This window comes from Pseudorca crassidens, chromosome 7 (genome assembly GCF_039906515.1).
Source record: "Pseudorca crassidens isolate mPseCra1 chromosome 7, mPseCra1.hap1, whole genome shotgun sequence".
In the NCBI taxonomy this organism is placed as follows: Eukaryota; Metazoa; Chordata; class Mammalia; order Artiodactyla; family Delphinidae; genus Pseudorca; species Pseudorca crassidens.
In genome coordinates, this window is record NC_090302.1 from 100,495,772 (window position 1) to 100,518,566 (window position 22,795).

The 22,795-nt window shown below is 58.3% G+C and overlaps 1 protein-coding gene across 7 annotated transcripts; it reads left to right on the top strand.

Annotated features, from left to right (window-relative positions):
- Window positions 1–416: 416 nt before the first annotated feature.
- On the top strand, window positions 417–22,531 carry SORBS3 (sorbin and SH3 domain containing 3). Of its 7 annotated transcripts, none has more exons than XM_067745109.1 (20): window positions 417–803; window positions 3,945–4,101; window positions 4,365–4,482; window positions 5,945–6,138; window positions 7,049–7,112; window positions 9,300–9,338; window positions 9,789–9,882; window positions 11,588–11,678; window positions 11,967–12,053; window positions 12,151–12,204; window positions 12,749–12,835; window positions 13,375–13,421; window positions 13,866–13,999; window positions 14,217–14,269; window positions 14,396–14,442; window positions 14,614–14,728; window positions 16,953–17,078; window positions 18,122–18,415; window positions 19,234–19,337; window positions 21,685–22,531. In XM_067745109.1, the coding sequence occupies exons 2-20, from the start codon at window positions 4,000–4,002 to the stop codon at window positions 22,034–22,036; spliced, it is 2,202 nt and encodes a 733-aa protein (XP_067601210.1). In that variant the 5' UTR covers window positions 417–803; window positions 3,945–3,999; the 3' UTR covers window positions 22,037–22,531. The 7 variants fall into 7 exon arrangements, with proteins under 7 accessions (XP_067601210.1, XP_067601206.1, XP_067601207.1 ...); XM_067745105.1 differs by lacking the exon at window positions 417–803 and adding an exon at window positions 19,937–20,043 and having other exon boundaries at window positions 21,685–21,959; XM_067745106.1 differs by lacking the exon at window positions 417–803 and adding an exon at window positions 19,937–20,043 and having other exon boundaries at window positions 9,816–9,882; window positions 21,685–21,959.
- Window positions 22,532–22,795: the final 264 nt, after the last annotated feature.

Sequence of the window (22,795 nt, forward strand, 5' to 3'; positions counted from 1 at the left end):
TGGACGCGCGCTCACGCAATCACAAACTCTCTCCCCAAGTGGGCAGAGAGGCGGCAGGGCCTAAACTCGGCCCGCTAGGCCACTCTGCCTGTGCGGCGCCTTTATCACGGCCCCAGCCTGTCTGCATCCCGGTCCCGTTTCCGAGGCCGCCGGCTCCGTATCAGTTGCTGGCTGACCCGGGTTCTTTAATCATTCCTGCCCTCTGTCCTGGCTCCGCCGTGCAGCGGCTCCCTTCCCACTCGCTGGAAATGTCGCTGGAAACTCTGAGTGGCGCTCGCTGGCCCCCGCCCTGCGGTGGGGGCCGGGGAAGCAGCTGGGAAACCGGAGCGGGCTCCCCGGGGACCCTGGGCGGTTCCTCCCGGCGCCGCCTCGCGGCCGGCCCGGCCCCCGGCAGGGCCCACGCCGTCCTCGCTGCCCGCCCGCCCGCGCCCCGACGGGGAGCACTCGCCCGCTCCGGGCTGGCCGGCCCGAGCCCCCGCCCTCCACTCCAGCCCGGCCCACGGACCAGATTGCAGGGAGACACATTACGCCGCGCGCGCGCCTCTCACGGTCCTTCCTCCCAGCGCTGGCCCTCGCCCCCCTCCCCCAACTCCGGCTCCGTCGATTCCCCTCTTCCTCCTCTGGGGCCGGCCTAGCGGAGCCTGTCCTGACCCGGTCACGAGGGCGGACGGCACAGCCCGGACTTCTCCCTGCCCGCCCTCCCTCCCCGAGGGCCCGTCGCGGCTGCGCCAGGCAGGAGCCGCGCAGAGATGCTCCTGTCTTCTCGGGCGTCCTCAGTCCCCGCCACCTGCTCGCCTGGGAAGGTAGGTGCCGGGAAGGAGAGGCGGTGGAGAGGAGACGCGGCGGGGGGGCGCAGTCGAGGAGGGACCCGCATCCAACACGAGGGGAAGGCAAGGAGCCCCTCCCCCCGGGGTCCTGGTCCCAAACTCCGGGGAGGAGAGAGGTGAGAAGTCCCCCCCTCAATCCAGATAAGGTGAAATTCGAGAAAACCTGTCCTTGTCCACGTGGACTTGTAGCTGGAAAATACCCCGGAATGCGCCTAGGGCCAGGCCCCCAAGGTCAGGGCAGTACTTAGAGGGAGGAAGGCGTCTGCCAGCTACAGCAGGGCTACTTCACCTCTTCTAGCCCTTTGGAGCTGGCTGCCGGGGTGAAAGGCTGCCTGAATCCTGGGAGGACCCCAGGAATTTCCTGGCACCCCTGTCCCCTGCCAGATGCTGGACCCATTGACCCCCGTGCCTCCATCTTCCCTGCGAGAAGTCCTCCTTATCGTCTCCTGGTGCAGCCGCCAGGAGGAAAACTCAGCCCACCCTTCCCCACCCACCCCTGCATATCCTGAGACGTGCGTCCCCGGGAGCTGTGTTGGGGAGGGTCAGGCTGGGCCACCAAGGATCAGCAGACCCTGGAAAATCAGGTGGTGTGGGCAGAGCTCCTGCCCGCCCCTTCCTTACTGGAGGGCCCTTCTCAGTGAGCACAGCAGGGTGGGCCTCAGGGAGAGGGAAGCAGGCTGGGTCAGCTGATGGGCAGGACTGCCAGTGCTGACCTCGCAACTTGGCCTCCGGTGGTCAGCTGGCGGGGGAGGGGTTGCGGCTAGGAACCAGCCTGCCCCAGCCCTCGGATCTCCCGCTCTCCCCCGCCTCAATTTCCCCCGCAAAGGGAGGGAGAGCAGCAGGAACAGGGGTGTGTCTGCCTGTTTCGGTTTTGGTAGGAGTCCTAATTGGATCCAGCTGGTGAGAGGCCCCTCCTCCAGCCTCAGCCCTCTACTCCCCTCACAGCTAGAGGTGGGCCCGGAGAAGCTGGGTCCCAGCAGGTCTTTTCGAATGTCAGAGGGAATCCCCACTCAGACTAGAGTCAGGGAGCTGCCCCCAGCCTAGTGTGTACCCTGCAGCACCGCCCCCCTACCATGGCTGAGCAGGAACTGGGTACAGCAGTAATCACAGCCCCCATTGCACCTTCATCCTCTCTGGCCTCCACAACACTTGTGCTGCTCATATGAGCCCCCCACTGCACACACATACACCCACTGCACACACACACCTGCACTGCACACACACATCTCCACTGCACACACACACCTGCACTGCACACCCACCCACACTGCACATGCACCTGCACTGCACACATACACCCACACTGCACACACACACCCACACTGCGCACACACTTTGCACACACACCTGCACTGCACACATATACCCCCACTGCACACACGTACCCCCACTGCGCACACACCCGCACTGCACACACCTTCACTGCACACACACATCTCCACTGCACCCCCACTGCACACACACCTGCACTGCACACATACACCCCCACTGCACAACACACCTTCACTGCACACACACACACTGCACACACACACCTGCAATGCGCACACATCTCCACTGCACACACACCCCCATTGCACACACACCTGCACTGCACACACATCTCCACTGCACACATCCACTGCACACACCCCCACTGCACACACACACCTCCACGGCACACACACTCCTGCACTGCACACACACACACACTGCACACACACACCCCACTACAACACACACACACCTCCACTGCACACACACACCTCCACGGCACACACACCCCTGCACTGCACACACACACCCCACTACACACACACACCTCCACGGCACACACACCCCTGCACTGCACACACACACACCCCACTACACACACACACACCTCCACTGCACACACACACCTCCACTGCACCCCCCCCCGCCTACTATTCAGCTGACCCCCCTCTGTACCCACAATGCTCATGCTGCTCACATCACCCCCCTCATGGTACCCCCTGCACAAGTCACATTCGGAGCACTGTGCTTACACTCCACCCCGCACACACAGCACCTCACAAGGCCCTCGCCGCCCTCCTGTGAGTCCCCAGACCACACAGGCACGCGCAAGCCTTAACTCTGAACAAAAGTGCCAGAATTGGTCCAGCGCCGGAAGGTGGCAGAGGTTGGCTCAGCCTCTGGCCTTGTCCAATAGGACAGGTGAGGCGGGACAGCTGAGCTCTCTGGTGGAAAACCCCACCGGCTCCTCTCCCGGCTGCTGGGAGCCCTTTCCCCTGACCTAACCTTTGCCCGGGGCAGAAGAACCCAGCTGACCAGTCAGGCATGGTACTCCCAGGAAGACCCTCTGTTCAAAAACCAGCCTGGAGGTGTAGGAGAAAGAGGGTCGTGTGCGCACATCTGTGCGTGTGCGTGCATGTGCGTGACACTCAGCACCGCCTGCGCGTGAGCAGGTCCACCTTCCTGCTCCCCCGCTGCTCTGCTCCCGCCCCACCCCTCACGGGCACCCTGAGCCCTCTGAGGCTTCCGCCCGAGCAAAGAGGCCAAAGAAGAGAGCTGATACTCCACTGAGCTCAGAAGGAATGGTTCCCGCGGCCTGGAAATGCTCGGCGCGCTCCGCCTCCCCGGAACCTTGGCCCTGTTGGGCAGTGCGCGGATGGCCTCACCGTGGCCCGGGGCCTCTCCGCCCCCTCCCCGCCTGAGTAGCCCCTTGTGCCCGTTGACAAGCAGATGCCCACACAGGGCCTGGGGGTGGCAGAGGGAACTGAAACAAAGTCCCAGTGCCCAGGCCCTTCCCTGCCAGCTGCCCCAGTTCCCTGTGCCTTCGCTCCGGGGGAGAGGGCCCCGCTGTGCACTGAGAGCCCCAGAGAGGCTGGCCAGCAGGCGCGCTCCCAGCCAGCCTCCCCTCCTCCCGGCCCAGCCTCCCCTCCCCCACTCCCACCCGGAGCTCCTGCCCGCGGCCTAACAAGCGGTCCATTGTGCCTTTGGGAGCCGGCCCGGGAAGCCTGCAGGCGGGTGCCCGCACTGGCCTTTCTCCCGGGTCCGTGAGCTCCCACCCAGCTGGCCCGACCCCGAGGTCGGGCCCAGAGGGCACGGGCAGCCTGGATCCAGCAGGGCTCTCCCTTCCCCCTCCCTTCCCCACAGAGGACACGCAGAGGAGCAGCTGGTACCCCCGGGGTCCCCCCGCCTTGACCCAAGCATGCAGGCCTCAGCCCGCAGCCTCCCAGCTGCGCTCAGCCTGGATGACTTCATCCCCAGCCACCTCCGGGCCCATGTAGGGTCATCCCCCCGGGGGACACGGGTGAGTGAAACAGAGAGAGAGAGCGTTACTGGGGGCCTGTAGTTGGTGGAGGGCTCTCAGGACAGGTTGGGGAGCAGAGGGAGGATTAAAGGGATGGAGGGAGGGAAGGAGGTGGGTGATCGCTCTAGAGAGCCTCGCTGGTTTCCTGGAGAGGGTCAAGCCGTCCCCATGGGGTATGGCTGTGCCCTGGTAGCCATCCCTCCCACCCCTCTGCAGAGCCCTCTGGGCCTGAGCTGCCTGCTGCTCCCGGCCCCTCCCCACAGGTGCCTGTGATCCGGAATGGTGGCTCCAACACCCTTAATTTCCAGTTCCATGACCCTGCGCCCAGGACCGTGTGCAATGGGTACTTCCCACCAAGGAGAGATGCTTCCAGGCACCCAGGTGGGTCTGCTCAGGAAAACGTGCTCCAGGAGCGCCGTGGAGGTGGGGGTCAGAGCTTCCTGGGCCCTGCCTTACGGATCCACCCTGGGTCAGGCTGGAGGGGCAGGAGGTGGATGGAGGCCTCTCGAGGGCCTGGGGCCAGTTAGCTCAGCCAGCTGCCCCTCCCGTGTGAGCCTGCTGGCCTGTGAGAGGGAAACTGCTGTGGGAGAGACCCGGCTGACACATCCCTTCCCCTGCCTGCCCCACCCAGTGCCAGGGGAAGGCCCTGTGCAGGGGACATAGCCTCAGGGGTCCGGCGGACCTCCAGATGGCCAGGAGATAGCTTGGACTGGGGATGGAGGGTGAAGGAATGCGAGTGTGTGTTGCCAATAGAAGGGGAGGGGGCTGAACTCAAGACAGGCCCCCTAAGGGCTGCTCCGGTCTGTACTCGTTGGCCCAGCAGAAGGCCGGAGAAGCAGCTCTGGGAGCCTGCCAGCTCCCGGGATCCTGTGAGTCAGCCCCGCCTGGGCCACGGGGTCTGGGAGATCCTGGGGCCTCCTGGGTGCAGGCCCATCCCAAGGGCCCCTCTCCTGAGGCGGGTGGCAACCTTTACTGAGCATTTCCTTGAGGCAGGCCCTGTGTCAAGTAGTTCATTCATTTAACAAATAGCTGTTAAGCACGTAGAGAATTCTGTGACACTGTACAGGCACTCTACAGGCCTTATCTCACGTCATCCCTTGATATCCTGACAAGGTAAGGTGTGATTATCAACATCTTCCCCGTTGAAGAACCTGAGTCTCAGGGATGTTCAGTCACAGAGGCTGAACTGAGATTCAAACCCTCATCCATCCTGCCCTGAAGCCCTTACGTTTTTACACCTGGGGGCTGAAAGTTCTGGTGAATGAGTTTCTGTCCCTTGCCCGTTGACTGTGTCAGGCACTGTCCTGAATACAGTCATACGCACTAGCTCTCCCTGCATCTCTGCCATGACTACCCTCATTTTACAGAAGTGGAAACAGGCACTGAGAGGTTGACTGCTGTGCCCATGGTCACACAGCCGGTAGGTGGCAGAGCCCAGGTCTGGTTTCAGTCTTCGCCCCCGGCCCCAGGGCCTTTTCTGCCACACCCCGCTGCCTCCTCACCTGGACTGTCTCCCCCCAGCATCCTCTGCAAGTGACGATCCTGGCTCTCATTCTGAAAACTTTTAGGACATCCCCAGCAAAGCAGGGTGGAGTGGGGATGGGCACAGATTTCTCAAGATAAAATCCATTTTCATTCACTTTAACTACTAAAAAATAAACAGAGGCCTGTGGTCCTGCTGAGGATGGGGACATTTGGACAATCTGTGTCGTCAACTCAGACAGACAAGGAGATGTTGAAACTTTTGAACCCACAGGGATCAGCGTTCTGAGAAGCTAAGGGACAAACAAGCCCAGGTGGGACCCCTGCTCTTTGCTAAAGCTCCCCTGTACATGCCCCACAGACCCTGCCTGGTATCAGACCTGGCCAGGTCCTGGGAGCCGGCCTTCTGGGAACCAGAAGACCCCTGCCTCCCAGCATCTCCAGAACTGGTCAGCCACGTGGACCAAGGATAGCAAACGTCTGAACAAGCGCTGGGTCAAGTATGAGGGAATCGGGCCTGTGGATGAGAGCGGCATGCCTATTGCACCCCGATCTGTGAGTCCAGGGTTGGGGCCACTGATCGATGGGGCCCAGGGACCCACGCTGAGCTCCACCTCTGACAACAAAGGCTGTACCCAAGCCGTGTCCGACTAAAGCAGGGGTTCAACCATGATGGGTTTGGGGGATCATGAGCCCCATAAAATTACAGGCACTCTTGCACGTCTGAGTTGCACAGTGGTTTTTTTTGGGGGGGTTCTAGACTGCCCACCAGGTTCTCAGTGGTAGAGCGCCACTAGTGTAAGGGTTGACCCTGGCAGGGACCCCCATTTTCACGGCCCCAGGACCTGGCACGGCACTCGTGAAACAGGTGCTGAGTAAGTTACCGGCTGAAGGGATGAACGGGAGAGTCCTGATTGAGAAGGCCTCAAGGGGTGGCAGGCGTGGGAGGATCCGGGGGTGGGGTCCAGGCGTGGGGGACCTGCCCTTCCTCCACCCCCAGGCCTGTCCTGAGCCAGTCGCCTCCTCTAGTTCTCCACCTCCTCGCCCTCAAGTGAAACTCAAGTTGGTAACATACCCTTCTGCCTCCCAGGGTTCTTTTGCGTCACAGGTGAGGCAGAGGATGTGAAATACCATTCCCACCCCATCCCCCCACCGATACTGTTGCATTTATTTTTCATTACATAGAAACACATGTTCTCTGTGGAATCATCAGAAATACAGAAAAGCTAAGAGAAAAAAATGTAAACTGCCCCAAATCTCACAGCTTAGGGACCATCACTGGTGGAGATCCTTCCATATATCTTGTTCAAACGTAACACGCTACACGAAGTTATGGTTGTTAAAGATGTCACCGCAGCCCACCCGCTGGGGCTTCAAGGGTGGCCAGAGAAAGGACTCAGGGAGGAGAAAACTTCTGTGGTTTGATATTGGGAGGGTAGCCTGACTTCGCCTTCTCTCATCCCAGAGTGTTGACAGCCCCAGGGACTGGTACCGGAGAATGTTCCAGCAGATTCACCGGAAAATGCCGGGTGAGACACCCTTCCAGAGCCCTCTCTCTGCCTACGTGGGCTCGGACCCCTGGGGCTTGGGGAGTAAGGGGTAGAAAAGGGAACTTACCTGCCCAGGGAAGTCTCTCCACCCACCCCAGGCTCTGTGTTGAGTGGTTGCTAAAACAGGCCCAAGGAAGGAGCCGCCAATCTCCTCTCTGTACTCGGGGTACAATGACCAGACACTGTTCCTGGTGTCCTCTGAGGACCTGGGAAGCCATGAGGTCACACGTTTGTTCAGTCAGTCCCTTAACCAACTGTTGAGCACTTGCTGTGTGCTAAGCACTATTCTAGGTGCTGAGGACAAAACAGGGAGCAAAAGAGAATGTCTCTGCCCAGCGAAGCTTAAGGCGGGGTGGGGGGGGGGGGGTCACAGAATAAACAGATAAGTATTTAACATGGCAGGTGGTGGGAAGGGCTAGGGAAAAAAAGCCGGGGGAGTGCCCAGTGCAGGGAGGCTGCCACCTCACGCAGGCTGGTCGGGAAAGGCCCCTGAGAAGCAGCATCTGAGCGGAGAGCTAAGGGTGTGAAGGAGTTGGCCTGCAGGGCTGGGGGAGGAGCGTTGCCGCTTGGGGAGCATCAGACACCCAGAGGCAGAGCAGGCCGGCATGTTCTGGAGCCGCAGGGAGGGGCTGGACCACAGTGAGAGGGGCACGTGTCAGGACATGGGTCACAGAGGTGCTGGGATCTGGTGGCCCAGAGCCTTTGGCTTTTACTCTGTGCGAACTGAGGAGCCACCCAGAGGCCCTGAGCGGAAGAGTGAGTGACAGGCTCTGACAAGGGATGGCTGAAGAGGCTGCCTCTGGCTGCCAGGCGGGGAAGAGGTGGGGCTGGGCGGAGGTGGGGGACCAGTAAAGAGTCTCGGACCAGGGCAGTAGCAGCGGGCCTGGTGGGATTCCGGAGACAGAGTCATGGGAATTTGCTGATGGATTCAAAGAGGTGAGTCAGGGGTGACTTTAAACCTGAGTGAGTCGATGGAGTTGCCCTTTGTAAATGCATGTACACACACAGGGGAGGCTGCGAGAGGTGCGGGTCTAAGGGGCGTTCAGTTTTCGATAAGGTTCACCCAAAGTGGCAACTGACATACAAGTCTGCAGTTCAGAGGCGAGGCTTCAGCTGCAGATGTTAATACCCGGGACCCACTCAAAGAGATTTTGATTTAAAGGTTCCCCCAAGTAACTCCGATGCGCAGCTAAGGTTATGAGTCCCTGGAATAGACAGTGATCTTTAAGGTAGAAGACTAGACCAGATCACCCAGAGAGACAGAGAGACAGAGGCCCAGGGACTGAGCCCTGAAGCACTTGGTTTGAGAGATGGGCAGGCATCAGCTATGCAGCCTGGGAAGGGGCAGCCCGGGGGGAGGCAGGAGGAAAACCAGAGTGGTCTCCCTGAAGCCAAGTGAAAAGGAATTTCAAAAGGAGGAAGTGATCCACTGTGACAGATGCTGCTGATGGTCAGGCGGGACTGCCCTTTGACCTGGTAAGGCGGAGGTCACTGGGGTACTTGAGGAGGGTAGCTCAGGCTGAAAGCCTGCTTAACGGGAAGGGGAACTGGAGACACTGAGTTCCCTACGGCCAGCAGTTTGCTGCAAAGGAAAGCAGAAAACTGCGGGAGCTGGAGGAAGGTGTGGGATCCGGAGAGGGGCATTTTGGTTTGCGTTTAAGGTCAGAACTGTGGTCGTGTGTCTGCGTGCCAAGGGGATCAAGTGGGTTGCCTGGTCAGTAGCTCTTCCTAGGAGGCCCCAGAAAGTCCTGAGCACCTTGAGGAGTGGGTCTGGGCAAAGGGGGAAGGACAGGTGTTTAGAAGAGGGTGCAGAAAGGGAAAGAGGGCGAAGGGGAAGTGGGATTCCCCAAACTGACCTGGTGAGGGCAGGTCAGCAAAGGTCAGGGAGAGGGTGTGTGTGGGAACGCCGGGAGGGAGGGGCAGGAGGGTTTGGGCGAGGCCACTGCCCCTGTTGGCTCGCTCAGGCCCTAAGTCGGCCAGAGGCATTTCAAGCCCTCCCAGAAACCTAATTCCTTCCCTCCCTCGGGACATTCTTCAGGCTCTGACTCAGCCCCTTGGCCCCTGCTCTAGGCAGGAGGGGTGCTGGGAGCCTCTGGGGCAGCCTCATGGGGCTCCCCATCCTCGCTTGTTGCCCCAGCCCTGACCTGGTCCTTTCTGCTCCCACAGACCTGCAGCTGGACCGGACCTTCAAGGAAGCCCCCAAAGGTGAGGGGGTGCGGGTGTCCCACCCCAGCCTGGCGCCTGCATCTGCCCCTCCCTGCAGCCACACCTGGCTTTGGGGCTCCCCAGTTGGCTGAGCTCAGCTTGAGAAGTTTATATAGCCCATTTCCACGAGCTCCAAATGCCCTGGTAGATGGTAATTAAGAGCCTCTGCTTCACTGTCCAGCGGACGCCTAGCCCTGGCCGTGATTTCTCTGGGCCTCTCTTTCCTCACGTGTAAAACGGGAACACCCCAGAGATGTTTGGAAGGTTCAGTGAAGAATGTAAAGCTCTTGGCCCCAAGCCCATATTTCGTGGTCCAGACTATCACCCCCATTCCCATCAGCCATCCAGGAGCACGGGTGGGTGTGGGCCAGAACCTTCAAGGGTCACCCAGGCGCCCTCAACCCCAGCTGTCACCTGCCGCCACCCCTGCTTGTTTTCTCCCACTTTCAGTGGCTTCTTCTTGTGCCACCTCAGCAGATTCAAGGCATCCAGGGCCCCAGCAAAGACCTGCTGCCAGGCCAGGCCAGACGTCGTCTCTGAGCGGGTGAGCCAACGTGGGGAGGAGCTGCAGAGGGGCGCTGGCTTCCTTGTGGGGATTGGCGCCCCCTGGTGGCCACAGCTGGCACAGTCTTGGAGCAGGGCGGCTGGCTCCCCTCCATGGCTCTGCCCCTTCTCGGGGGTCCCCACGGCTCCAGATGCTCCCCTCCCCGCCAGAGCCAAAGGGGAATGGCGGGCAGGGATGGACTTTGCGCCATTCCTGGTCAGGACCGCCTGTGATGCCTTTGTGGTTGGCAGCAGGAACTCATCACCCCAAAGATCCACTCATCATATGGGGTGGAGAGTGGGGCAGCCCATGACTAGGCGTGGACCTGGGACCTGTGGCCATCCACTCGGAAGCCTGGAAGAAAACAAGGGGCACAGAGGATCCCAAGCTTTCTCCCAGATGCCGCTGAGAGAGGAACCCTCCAGATAGGTCAAGGACAGAGTTCCTTTTCTCTGTGCAAACCACCTGAGCCCAGCCCGGGCTGCAGGGCCCTATAGGAGCTTGGCCCAAGCTTAAGAATCAGGAGCTTGTCTGTCACAGTGTAATCAATGAGTTTCTGATTCCTTTATGGGGAGGGGGTGACCTCATCAGCACGGTCTTAACTGGGCTGTGGCTCTTGGCATCATCGATAAGGTAGAGACTAAGATTTGCTCAAGATTTGGACCCAGAGTTCTGGATTAAAGCCGGTGTGCGGCCACTAGCCATGTGACCTTGACCGAGGTAACCAGTCTACGCCTCACTAGCCCCATCTGTTAAGTGGGCATCAGAGGGTGGTCGTGAAGATCAAGGTACATTGCAAGTCTCCACAAACATTATTATACAGGCTTAGTTATGACTAGAGCTTCCTTAAATTAGGAACAATGTATTCCATTCTCATTATCAGGGTTATGACTGATGTTCTTTCTAAAATAGAGAATCGAGTCATAGTTACAGCCAACAAATACTGACCCTCCCGTCAGACATTCCATCATTTGATAACCTTGGTACAATGGTTCTACTTGGTGGAAACATTTAAACGCAGCAGAGGCTAGAACATTTCAGCCAGCCAAGAAGGAAGCCCTGGAGGGGAACTAAGGCAAATGTGACAGATGACATCGCTGATCCAGCACCTCAGGGAACTGAGGCCCACGGATCAGAAGTAACTTGCTCAGAGCTCCAGGGTCAGGCCTGCAGGCTCTCTGCCCTGTCCTGGGTTTTCCTGGGGCTAAGACATAGTCCCACACCGTTGGGCATTGGTGCAAGGCACTTAGTCATGGCGACCAGCTTCATCGAAGCTGCCCAAACATACACACCCACAGTCACGGGGCCAGACGGAACACAAATGCGGGGTATTCCAAGGCCAGCAGGAAAGGGACTGGCCACTCCTGGAGCAGATGTGTGTGTCAGCCCTTCTCCTGGGTGTCTCACATTATGTTCCCCCACCTAAGCTTTACCACACCCTTACGAAGGTGGGAATCATTCTCATATTATAGGTGTTGAATCAGAGACTCTGAGAATTCATTAACTTGCCAAAAGGTGACACAGCTAAGTGGTGGGGCCAGCTGGGATTCGAACTCAGAGCTTATAACGTTTTACTATTTAACACTGCTTCCACAGCCCGGAGGCAGGTGGGGAGGGGGTGCAGCTCCCTCCCCAGGATTGTGTGCTCACGCATGCCTCAGTTTCCCTAAAAGGAAACTGAAGAGATGTCCTTCCCTTCTTTTAGAAGAAGCTGGGATATCTCCGAAGAGTTTCTTAGAAACACCTTCAATTGCAATGCTGGAGCATCCTCCTCCCTGCACCAGACCCCAAATCAGGTAGCTCGCCCAGCATCCCCCCCCCACCGCCCTCCCCGTCCCCTCCATCCCCCCCCTCGTCCCCCGCCTCCCCACTTCTCCGGCCACCACACTCTTTGGCGAGGCCCTCTGCTGCAATAGCACAGATAAGGCTTTTTTTTCAGCTTGGGGGCTGTGCAGCCAGAAGAGCCCAGAATCCTTAGGAGGGCACTGATGGGGTGGGACAGTGGCCTGAAAGCCTGCTTTTTGAGCCTGGCCAGTGTCCCAGTACCTCTCTACTCAGGCTGATGCCTACCCACCCCTATGCAGGTGTCCAGACACCGAGACAAAGCAGACAATGTCTGGACGGAAGAATCTTGGAACCAGTTTCTGCAAGAACTAGAGACTGGGAAGAAGGTGAGTGTGGGCCTGGTTCTCTGGAATAGGATGCACCCTCAGCTAGTGCATTTGGGGAGCAAGTTCACCCCCTCTGACTCACTCGTCCCACTCTTAGCCCAAGAAACCACTGGTAGATGACCCTGTTGAGAAGCCTTCCCAGCCCATCGAGGTGAGTGTTGCGGGCAGGTGGGCAGGAGGGGAGACAGCATGTTGGGGGAACAACGAGGGAGATCATGGGTGGTGTTGGTCCCAGTGACCGTGGGCAAAGGCCACGGACCCAAAACTCTGACCCTCTCCAGTCCCATACAGTTTACCTCTATACCCCCAGCACCCAGGACAGTGCCTGGCGTACAGTAGGCGCTCAGTAAACGTGTGTTGAAAACTGTGTGTTGATCAAAGCAGGAGCTGAGAAAGGAGTGATTAGTGTGGACTGGAATTGTCAGGAAATGTTCTTGGAGGTGGAGCTTGGAGGACAGGCAGAGAGAGGGGCTCAGGATGGGGGAGACACAGGCAAAGGCTGGAGGGGCGTGTGTGTGTGTGTGTGTGTGTGTGTGTAACAGCCTGCTGGACGGGCAGTGGGAGGGAAAGCAGGTTGCGTAGAGTGAAGCCAGGCTGTGGAAGGCCGTAGAAGACTTGATGGGCGAGGAAGTAGGGAGTCCTGTAGGCTCTTGAACAGAGAACTAATACAACAGAAAATGATAACCCGCCGCCAGGTCCTGCTGGAGAGAGAGCTGGCCAAGCTGAGCGCCGAGCTGGACAAGGACCTGCGTGCCATTGAGACCGGGCAGCCATCCCCCAAGGTACCGGCCTCCCAGGCCCCTCCCGGGGGGGTGGGTACGCAGGAACCCGGAGCCGCGGCTGCCGGGCTTGGGTGGGAGGCGCAGGCCGACGAGAGGCGTCGCCTCCAGCTGCACTCGCGACCTTGGGAGACTTCATCCCTGTTTGCTCTCTCCTTCCTAAAATGCAGGGCGTTCACTGTTCCTAGTGACCCCTAAGAACCCTCCCAGGCCGACTCCACGGCAGCCTGCCGTACGGGAGCCGGAGGGGTCCCCCGCCTCGCCCCGCCCCCTAGACCTCAGCCCGCTGGGACCCCAACCCCAACCAGGCCCCGATTTCCCGGCCTCCCTCCCCCTTCCGCACCCGCGGTTCCTCCCCCGGCTCCTCGCTCCTCCAGTTCCCAGCCCGCCGCCCGCGCAGGCGACTCTAGGACCCCTCCCCCTCCCGCCCCTCTCCTCCCCCTCCCGCTCTCCTACGAGCCGCAAACTTTTCCGGAGGCGGCGGCCTCGGCTGTGTCGCGCACCGGCGTCCCGGGCCCTGACCGCGCCCGTCTCCCGCACAGAGCTCGCAGGCGCCCCGACGGTCCCGGGAGCCGCGGCCCCCCGCGCGGTGAGTGGCGGCGGAGCGGGGCGGGGCGGGAGGGCCGCCGGCGGGGACGTGGCGCGGGGAGGGGGCGAGCCCGGGACACTGACGGCGGGAGGAGGGGCCCGGAGCGCGGAAAGTGGCCGGCGGGGGCCCGATCCACCGCTCGCCGCCAGGGGGGCCGTCCCTGGCCCGCAGAGGGAAGCCTAACCCCAGCTCGGGACTCGGGTAGTGGCGGCGAGGGGATCCTGCCGCGCACTCCCGCCTCCCCACCCCGGGCCGCACCCTTTCCAGGCCTTTACCGCTCGGGAAGTAGGACATCCTGCTGAGAGCCCGGGATCTGGGAGACGCCTTGGGAGGAGGCGGCGGGAGATGGGAGAAGGGGGTGGGTGGGACATCTGGGTGGTCAGGGGTGAGCCGGGTAGGCTGTGAAGCTCCAGACAGGTGGCTCACTCGTGTGCCCCCGCGCAGCCCGGCCTCCGCCTGGAGCTCCAGTTCCCCGAATGCACTTTACCAGGGTTCCTCCCTGAGCGCCCACAGGATGGCGGACGGAGGAAGCCCGTTCCTAGGTCGGAGGGACTTCGAGTACCCTTCCTCAACCCGAGGTAAGAACCAGATCTTGCTCTTGTTGTCACCCAGGCAGACGCCCACCACCACCACCAGGCACCACATATGCTGGGGCCCAGGGGGAGGTGGCAGGAAGGTCATGGAGCCCCCTGCTTCCACTGGTTCCTGTCCTGGGCGGGGAGGGGGAGCAGAACCCCATCCCAATCCTGCACCCCAGACATGGCCTTCCCAAGCTGAGGTAGTGCTTCTCCACAGACCCTAGTGCCTCTGAACCAGGGGGCAGCCCTGCCAGGAAGGAAGAGAAGAAGGTAAGGGGGGTGGGAGCGTTAGGGTCAGGGTGCAAGGAGGGCCTGGGGTGGGTCCCAGTGGCTGCTCTTCCCGACCTGCCAGCTGCTTGACTGAGGTCAGTCCCTCTGTCCTCTCCCCCTGCCCAGAGGAAGGCCGCGCGGCTCAAGTTTGACTTCCAGGCACAGTCCCCGAAGTAAGTGCGCTTCTCTTCCCTCCCCTTCCCTCTGGGGCAGTCTCTGGGAGGACAGAGCTGCAGTGGGCCCCCCAGAGGGCGGAGGGGACTCTGGGTGCCCTGCGCAGGGTCCGAACGGAAGGAGGACCCGGAGGACCTCAGGTTGCTAGATGTCCTTGCTCTGGCCTTCAGGGAGCTGACTCTAAAGAAGGGTGACATTGTCTACATCCACAAGGAGGTGGACAAGAACTGGCTGGAGGGGGAGCACCACGGCCGGCTGGGCATCTTCCCTGCTAATTACGTGGAGGTGAGCAGGGCAACAACAAGCAGGGGCCTGGCTGGGCGGGCGGATGGGCTTGCAGAGAGTGGAGACCCCTTTAACCATCCAGGGCCCCTCTCTCTGGAGCTGGCTGCTCCCTCACAAATGGCAAGTTTCCTAAGACGTAAAACTGTGAGCTCCGGGCAGGGGCCAAGTCTCAGCCTCATTCATGCCCTCAGGAAATGTTTGTTAAATGAGGGCTAAAGGTGGAGCCCAGCCCAGGGGGGAAGAACCAAACAACTCAGTTCCTGTACCAGAGGCCACCAGCCCTGTCGGCCTCCCCCACTTTCACCACTCAGAGTCTACCTCTCTCAAGCTATCTTTGGGAAGAATTCTAATTGCAACTGGCAAGAGTACGAATCGTGTGACAGTTCACAAATCACATATACTTGCATCACCTTCTTCACGTGTTATTACTTCCCTTGTTCCCCTCATTAACGTGGGAAAGTGATAAATCATCCCCATTTTGCAGATGCACTTGCTAAGGTTCAGAGACAAGTCGTTAAGTAGAAGATCTAGAATCTGAATCCAGAGACAGGTTCTGGATTTGATAAATATAGGGCTACAGGTTATCTCTGGTATTTGCATCTTTTAAGGAATTTTAAATTATCTAATTTATTGGCATAAAGTTGTTCATAATGTTTTCTGATTATCCTTTTTCTAAAAAAATTTATTTATTTTTGGCTGCATTCCGTCTTCATTGCAGTGGCTTCTCTTGTTGTGGAGCACGAGCTCCAGTAGTTGTGGCACATGGGCTCTAAAGCACAGGCTCTGTAGTTGTGGCACACTGGCTTAGTTGTTCCGCGGCATGTGGGATCTTCCTGGACCAGGGATCGAACCTGTGTCCCCTGCATTGGCAGGCGGATTCTTAACCACTGTGCCACCAGGGAAGTCCCCTAATTATCCTTTTAATGTCAGTAAGATGCAGAGTGATGTCCTTTCTTTCATTCACGATATTGGTAATCTGTATCTTTCCTTATCCTGGCTAGAGATTTGTTAATTTTATTGATCTTTTCAAAGAACCAACTTTTGATTTCACTGATTTTTCTCTATTTTTGTTTTCAGTTTCATTGATTTCTGCCACTTCGCTATTTCCTTCCTTCAGCTTGCATTAGGTTCTTTTTCTAGTTTTTTAGGGTGGTAGTTCAGATTATTGATTTGAAACCTTTTTCCCCTAATGGAAACATGTAATGCTATAAATTTTCCTCTAAGCACTGCTTTAACTACATCCCACAGATTTTGATATTTTGTTTTTTTCACTCAACTCAAACTATTCTCATTTCCTTTGTGGCTTCTTTTTTTTTTTTTTTTCCCCACGGTACACAGGCCTCTTACTGCTGGAAATACTTCAACTCATTGGTTTTCTATTTTTTTTTTTTTGCGGTATGCCGGCCTCTCACTGCTGTGGCCTCTCCCGTTGCGGAGCACAGGCTCCGGACGCGCAGGCTCAGCGGCTATGGCTCACGGGCCCAGCTGCTCCGCGGCATGTGGGATCTTCCCGGACCAGGGCACGGACCTGTGTCCCCTGCCTCGGCAGGCGGACTCTCAACCACTGCGCCACCAGGGAAGCCCTGTGGCTTCCTTTTTGACTCATGGATTGGGTCATCTAATTCAGGCTCTTCATCTCATAGGCATCAGTAGACCTCCCATATCCTCAGAACGATGTCCCTGATTCTGAAGTTCCACAAAGCATATATAGTATTCTATGTCATCAGTCATTTATATCTTAGTAGGAACTAGTTTATTAGTGTCTTGATTTCCTGGGTAGGGTGAAGCAGAGAGAGTGTGGGGACTCAGGGCACCTGGTGGGGTAGAAGGGGAGGAGGAGGAGGAGGAGGGACACTTGGTTCTCAGCAGCAGTGAAATGGTAGAGCCTCACTTTTAGGTAACCAGGAGTTCCCTGCTCCTTGGAACTCCTCATGTCCTTCTGTGCTCCAATTTAAACTGTCTCCTATTTGCACTGCTGTAGTCCACTCTAATAATGCCCACTCCACATACCTCCGATGGAAATTCTTCCTCCAGGAGCATTCTGGGACCGACCACCCCCTTGCCTGTGCTCACCCCTGGCCACCCTCAGTCTTGTGTCTGGTGTCTGTCTCCTCTCTGGGCTGGGGACAGATCTTGCCCATATTGCCTCACCCTCCCAGGAGCCCCAGGTCTGTGCCCAGTTGATACCCAAGGTGACTCTTTCTCATGCCCTGTCTTCCCACAGGTGCTGCCTGCAGATGAGATCCCCAAGCCCATCAAGCCTCCGACCTACCAGGTGCTGGAGTATGGAGAAGCCGTGGCCCAGTACAACTTCAAGGGGGATCTGGAGGTGGAGCTTTCCTTCCGAAAGGTGCGGCCAGGCAGGGAGTGTGGGTGCAGGGCGGGGGCAGGTGAAGACACAGGTAAGTATGTGCAGTAAAAACATTAAAAAAAAAATCAGGTGTGCCCATCTTCAGTAGTATTTCAGATTTTTTTCCTCAGTCTCTTTGGATATATTTCCCTTAATTTTGCCCATTTTTTAAATGTTCAAAACTTCTAGAGTAGTTGTGCTTTGTTCAAATTGCAGTTTGATAGGCTGTGAGGATCACAGTCAGCTTTTTTTTTTTTTTTTTTTTTTCTGGTGGTGGGATCCTCATAGCTTGCGGGATCCTCACAGTTCCCCAACCAGGGATCGAACCTGGGCCCATGGCAGTGAGAGCATCAAGTTCTAACCACTGGACTGCCAGGGAATTTCCTCAGCATGTTTAATAGAATGGAAATCTTAGAATGCCTTGCATGTAGAAAGGTGTTTTACAGACTTTTGGACAGTTATGTATATATGTTTGCGTGTGTACTAGATTGTTGTTACGACATATTTTTTACTATAGATCATGGTTCAGAAACCTTGAAAAATGTTGTTCTGGAAAGCAGGGAACGGGTCTCCCTTGGCTGATTTTGGGGGCAGAGGCTATGACTGCCACTAGCGAATGTTTCCCCAGAAGAGCTGGCCCAGGGAGAGAGGGGGAAGGAGGTGGCTGGATGGAGAGAGGTGGGGGCAGGTGGAGGCCAGAGACCATCCTTCCCAGGGCAGCCCCACTAACACTAGTCAGCATGGGGGCTTGAGGACGCACCAGCTGCCCTCAGAGAGTTTGTTGCTTTATGCAGTGGTGACCGGATAACCCAGGGCGGAGGCAGGGAAGGACCCAGTCATGGCAGGGGTGGCTAATGCCTGCCCAGTGCTTCTTACCAGCCTGGCATTGAGCTGTGTGACCTCTGTATAACCTGCTGACACACTCTGAACCTGATCCCTTCGTGCAAGGTGTTAGGTTTAAATAACACTGTTCCACGTAGGCTCCCTCTGGTACGTGGCACCCGGGAGGGCCCTGCAGGTACTAACTCCCTCTCTGCGACCAGGGGGAGCGCATCTGCCTGATCCGCAAGGTGAACGAGCACTGGTACGAGGGCCGCATCTCAGGCACCGGGCGCCAGGGCATCTTCCCTGCCAGCTACGTGCAAGTGACCCGGGAGCCCCGGATTCGGGTCTGCGACGACAGCCCCCAGCTCCCTGCATCTCCCCGCCTGGCCCATCACCCCAGCTCCCCATTAATGCCGCGCAGCCCATTTGACCCCACCGACTGGGGGGGCCGGACCTCCCCCCGCCGCACTGGCTTCTCCTTCCCCACCCAGGAGCCCAGACCCCAGACCCAGGTAAGGTGACCTGCCTTAGACCGGAGAGCTGAGCCCTGCTCCGCGCACTGTATCTCCCATTCCTGTGATGGTCTGTGCTTCGGAATCCCTCCCAGACTGCTCAGGACAGACTAGTGGGGTGACTGGGCAGAACCTTGTGTTGCAGCCCCATCCTGGCCTTGAGGACCTCAGACCCTTGGTTCTGTCCTTGAGCTGCAGCCCAGGGAGGCAGGAGTTTCTAGGTAGGACCCAAAGGCAGCACCAACCTCCTGACCTTCCAGAATCCACTCTTGGGATTTCCCTATAATCAGCCTCTGGGACAGGGTGTGCCATGAGTCGGGGGTCTGCCATTCACCTGCTGTGTGACCTTGGGCAGATGACTTGCCCTCTCTGGTTCTGGGTTTCCTCGCCTGTAGAATGGGGATAGTCATCCCCACTGCAGAGGTGCAGAGGGTAGTTGGTAGGTAGTAGCTGATGGGTAAATGATAGCCATTGGTCCTCGTGCTGACATAGCCCACAGACAAGTGCATCTGCTCCTGGGTTCATCCACTCACTCAGCAAACAGTGATGGGCACTGTTATGGGCAGACAGAGCCAGCGCATAGGACTTCTCCTGCTCCCGGCTTTGTCCGTGCACGTGTTCAAATCAGCCATCTACCCTGCTGGGCCCAACTTCCCAGCACTTGTGAAGGGAAACAGTCAGACAGATCTCCCTGTGCTGTGGGGATTGCGAGATAAGATGAGGCATCATGGGAAGCTGCTCCTGGTGAGATGGGCAGGCCCGTTCACTTCTCCTCCTTCATGCTTGCATGTGTCTGCCTGCCTTCCCGTGGACCCCAGAGTCTCAGCACCCTTGGGTCAGCTCTGTCCCATCCTGGAGGCTCCAGCCGTCCCCTGGAGCTGGGGACCTCACCCCCCAACACCACTCAGATACACTGGACCCTGTGAGTACTGTCTGGGGTGCTTGGTCAGGGTGGGGGGGCTGCCCCGCAGGGAGTGTTGAGCACACGGACCCCCTAACCTGCTCTTCCCCCCATCCCAGGATGGAGTTGGTAAATTCCTACTGAAGAGTGCTTGTCCTTACAGTGCTTACGGGTGATTTTGGTGGGTTGGGGGGGGGTGCGGGGGCGGGAGGGTGCTTGTCTGCGGTGTTCCTGACCTGTCCCTGCCAGCCCTGGGCCTTAAAGCAAGCCTCCCACACTGGGTCCCCTGACCTCCGGCTCCTCACTGCGTTTCCAGCCCTGAGGTCAGCGCTTGTGTGCGCAAAGTGTGGGAAGTGGTAGGACAGATTTGAAGGCACTGGGAACTCAGAGGAGGTGGGGTTTGGGTGATTAGGGCTCAGGGAGCAGGGAGCAGGCCTGGGGAAGAATGCACTAAAGCCAGACACAGTCGCCATCCCTGGAACTGGGCCAGGGGCTAATGGGAGCCTGGAGAGACGCTGGGAAATTCAGAGGATGTGTCTACCTTGGTCTTAAGACACTCCAGGCCTGGTCTGGGGAAGGGGTGAGGGCTCTGGTGGTTGCCATGGCGATGTTTCCCGCAGGTACCGGGCGATGTACCAGTACAGGCCCCAGAATGAGGATGAGCTGGAGCTGCGGGAGGGGGATTGGGTGGATGTCATGCAGCAGTGTGACGACGGCTGGTTTGTAGGTATGTGGGCTGGGGCCAGGTGTATCTCAGGGTGCTAGGGGGCTGCGTTGGGGGACAGGCCAGAAGGGATGTCTCCAGGTCCTGTGGGGGATGGGCTGAGGGCAGTTCAGAAAGGGTATCTCAGGGTCCCTGGGGGGATTGGGGTGGCTGCTACTGGCAGCCAGTGCTGGTTCAGCAAAGGTTCACGGACTGACCATCCCCCACCCTTCCGGCCGGGCACTGGCTGCTTTCCCAAAGCCAGCACTTCTGTTGCCTGCCTTCGTTCCCTGAAGAGGGGTGAGGCCTGGGAGGAAAGCAGACCAGCTCAGGGTCATTGGCGAAGCCAGCTGGACTCAGGGCAGCACGGTTCCCAACCCCCAGGCCCCTGCTCCTTCCATCATACACCTCTGTCTCTGGAGCAGTCCTTGCAGGGGAAGGGTCCTATCTCCTGAGACACTAAGCCCCCGATGGGAAGGAGCAAGTCTCACACCTGTGTATCCCCACCCCCAGCTAGCAGCTAGCTCCTCCCACCCCCAAGAGGAGAGAGAGGAGAAAGATCCCAGCTCCCAGGGGCAGCTCAGGCAAAGGACTAACGCAGGAAGCCTCAGGTTGGCCTTGGCCTGGTTCAAGGTGACCAACCCAGCAGGCTTTTTCCCAGAGTGGGCAGGCCCTGTCCAGGCCTCAGCTTCAGAGGATGAGGCTGTCCTCAGAGAGCAGTGGACATCCTGGCGAAGCTCCCACTCAGCAGGCTGCAGGGCCTGAGGGGTTGGAGGGCTGGCTGCCTGAGGAGGGGTGGCCCCTTGACCTGGCAGCACCCCCCTTTCTCATCTGAGTCCCAGCACCTCATTGCTGACTAAGCTGCGGACACACCAGTGATTATGAAGCACCACCTTGTCAACAGTCCTTACTTGGATGGGTGGCTAGTGGGTATCATTTTGGACAGTGCAGGTCAGGGAAGGCTTTCTGGAGGAAGCAGGGGAACAGGGGAAAGATTTGGGGAGGAGAGAGGAGAGGGGAGAGGGGAGGCACTCCGGGCAGGGGAGGAGCATCAGCGAGGCCTGTGGGCAAGATGGGCCTGGGCTGCTCAGAAGAGAGGATGGAATGGCTGCCTGCCGGGAAGGGAAGGTCCAGGACTTTAATTTCATTTTATATTCCTGTGTCTTCTAGCATTTCCCCTCCTCTACCCCAGCACACAGGTTTCTTTGGGGTTGTAGCAGACAGAGGCCTGGATTTTAGTCCCGCCTTTGCCTCTAAGCAGCTGAATGCTTTGGGGGAATTCATGTGGCCTTACCTGCCCCATCTCTAAAATTAGGGTGTCATACTAGACCAGTGAGATTCCTCCCAGCTTAAGTTCTGTGATTCATCTTCCTGTGTCCTTGCTTTCCCAAGGACGGGTGGGGTTATTCAGTGCTGTGTGCAGAGTTGTACACAGTTGTTGAGTGCTCAGGTTTCGTCCATCATTATCGAAATCATGAAGTGTGGCTTGTCCCGTCTAAGCTTCTGCCTCTAGGGGGCAGGAGCGAGAAAAAACAAATCCTCCCTGGGACCGGGACTCCACTTGCAGTTCTGGGCTCTGCCAGCAGAGGGCAGGGCTCTCACTTCCCCCAACCCCATTCCTCTTGTAAAACGTGGGGAATGCTCTTTCTGTCTTTCCTATTTCAGGTGTCTCCCGGAGGACCCAGAAATTTGGGACGTTCCCTGGAAATTATGTAGCCCCGGTGTGAGTGGTCTCCATGGCAACTCGGAGCCCAGCCAGGATGGGATGGGGAGCAGAACACTTATGGGCGGGAGAGAGGACGCCCCCCCCCATCCTCCTCCCCCAGGACCTGAGCCGCTGGCATCTGCAGACAACCTCAGCAGCCTTTCCCACGGAACCTCCCTCGAAGCCCCCTGGACTGATTCCCACCCACAATTCACAAGCATTCCTCTAACAGCCCTTTTATTTCCTCCCCTACCCCACTCCCCAAATATAGAGGTCTGCTTTGAAGTGGAGACTATTTCCAGGCCTTATTGAGACCAGACCCCCGCGTCCGCCACCCCACCCTGCTATGGCGTTTCCTCTAACAGGGGCCCGCTCGCAGCTTCACCCCCATGGGGTTCCTCTAACAAGGACCAGCTTCCTAACCTAATAGAGACCAAAGGCCGTCTTCGCCTGGAAGGGATTCCTCCCCTTTCACTCCAGCTTGCCTGCCATCCCCTTTGTCTTCCTGCCTCCAGCTGGGCCTGGGAGTGAGATGGAGGATGGATGCAGCACTTCCTTAGCATTCGAGGCCTGGCAAGAGGTCTTGCCCGAAGGCTCCCTCTTCCCACAGGCTGCCGAGCCCTGGACCTGGGTCCTGCTCATCCTCCTGCTGCTGTAGCGCCCAGGAAGGGTGGGGCCTCCGAGGACTGGCCTGTCCCAGATGCATTCCAGGGGGACTGATGTGTGCTGTCCTCCTGCCTGCCCAGCGGCCCCCACCCGCCAAGTCCCCTGTGGAAGAGAATGTAAAATAAATCTGGCTATCAGGGACCTTGCCTTCCTGTCCTTTTCCTTTGTGGTGGGAGAGGGCGCCACCTGCTTAGGGTTATGGGAATTCTTTCTAATGTAGGGAATCAGGTGGGATGTGAATGAGTGAGTGAGTGTGTGTGTGTGTGTGTGTGTGTGTGTTTAACGGGAGGCTGCAAAAGAACCATTATTATCTCTCAAGATCTCAGGTGTCAGGCACGACTGGGCAGCCCCAAGGGTTGGGCAGCTGTCTGGCAAGCAGTGCTGAGAGAACTAACGTCACAGGGA

Coding starts and splice junctions, on each gene's coding strand:
- SORBS3 (XM_067745109.1), top strand. CDS start 4,000: ATGCAGGCCTCAGCCCGCAGCCTCCCAGCTGCGCTCAGCCTGGATGAC. Junction 12,836..13,374: donor CCGGGCAGCCATCCCCCAAG/GTACCGGCCTCC, acceptor TCTCCCGCACAG/AGCTCGCAGGCGCCCCGACG. Junction 18,416..19,233: donor AGCCCAGACCCCAGACCCAG/GTAAGGTGACCT, acceptor CGTGGACCCCAG/AGTCTCAGCACCCTTGGGTC.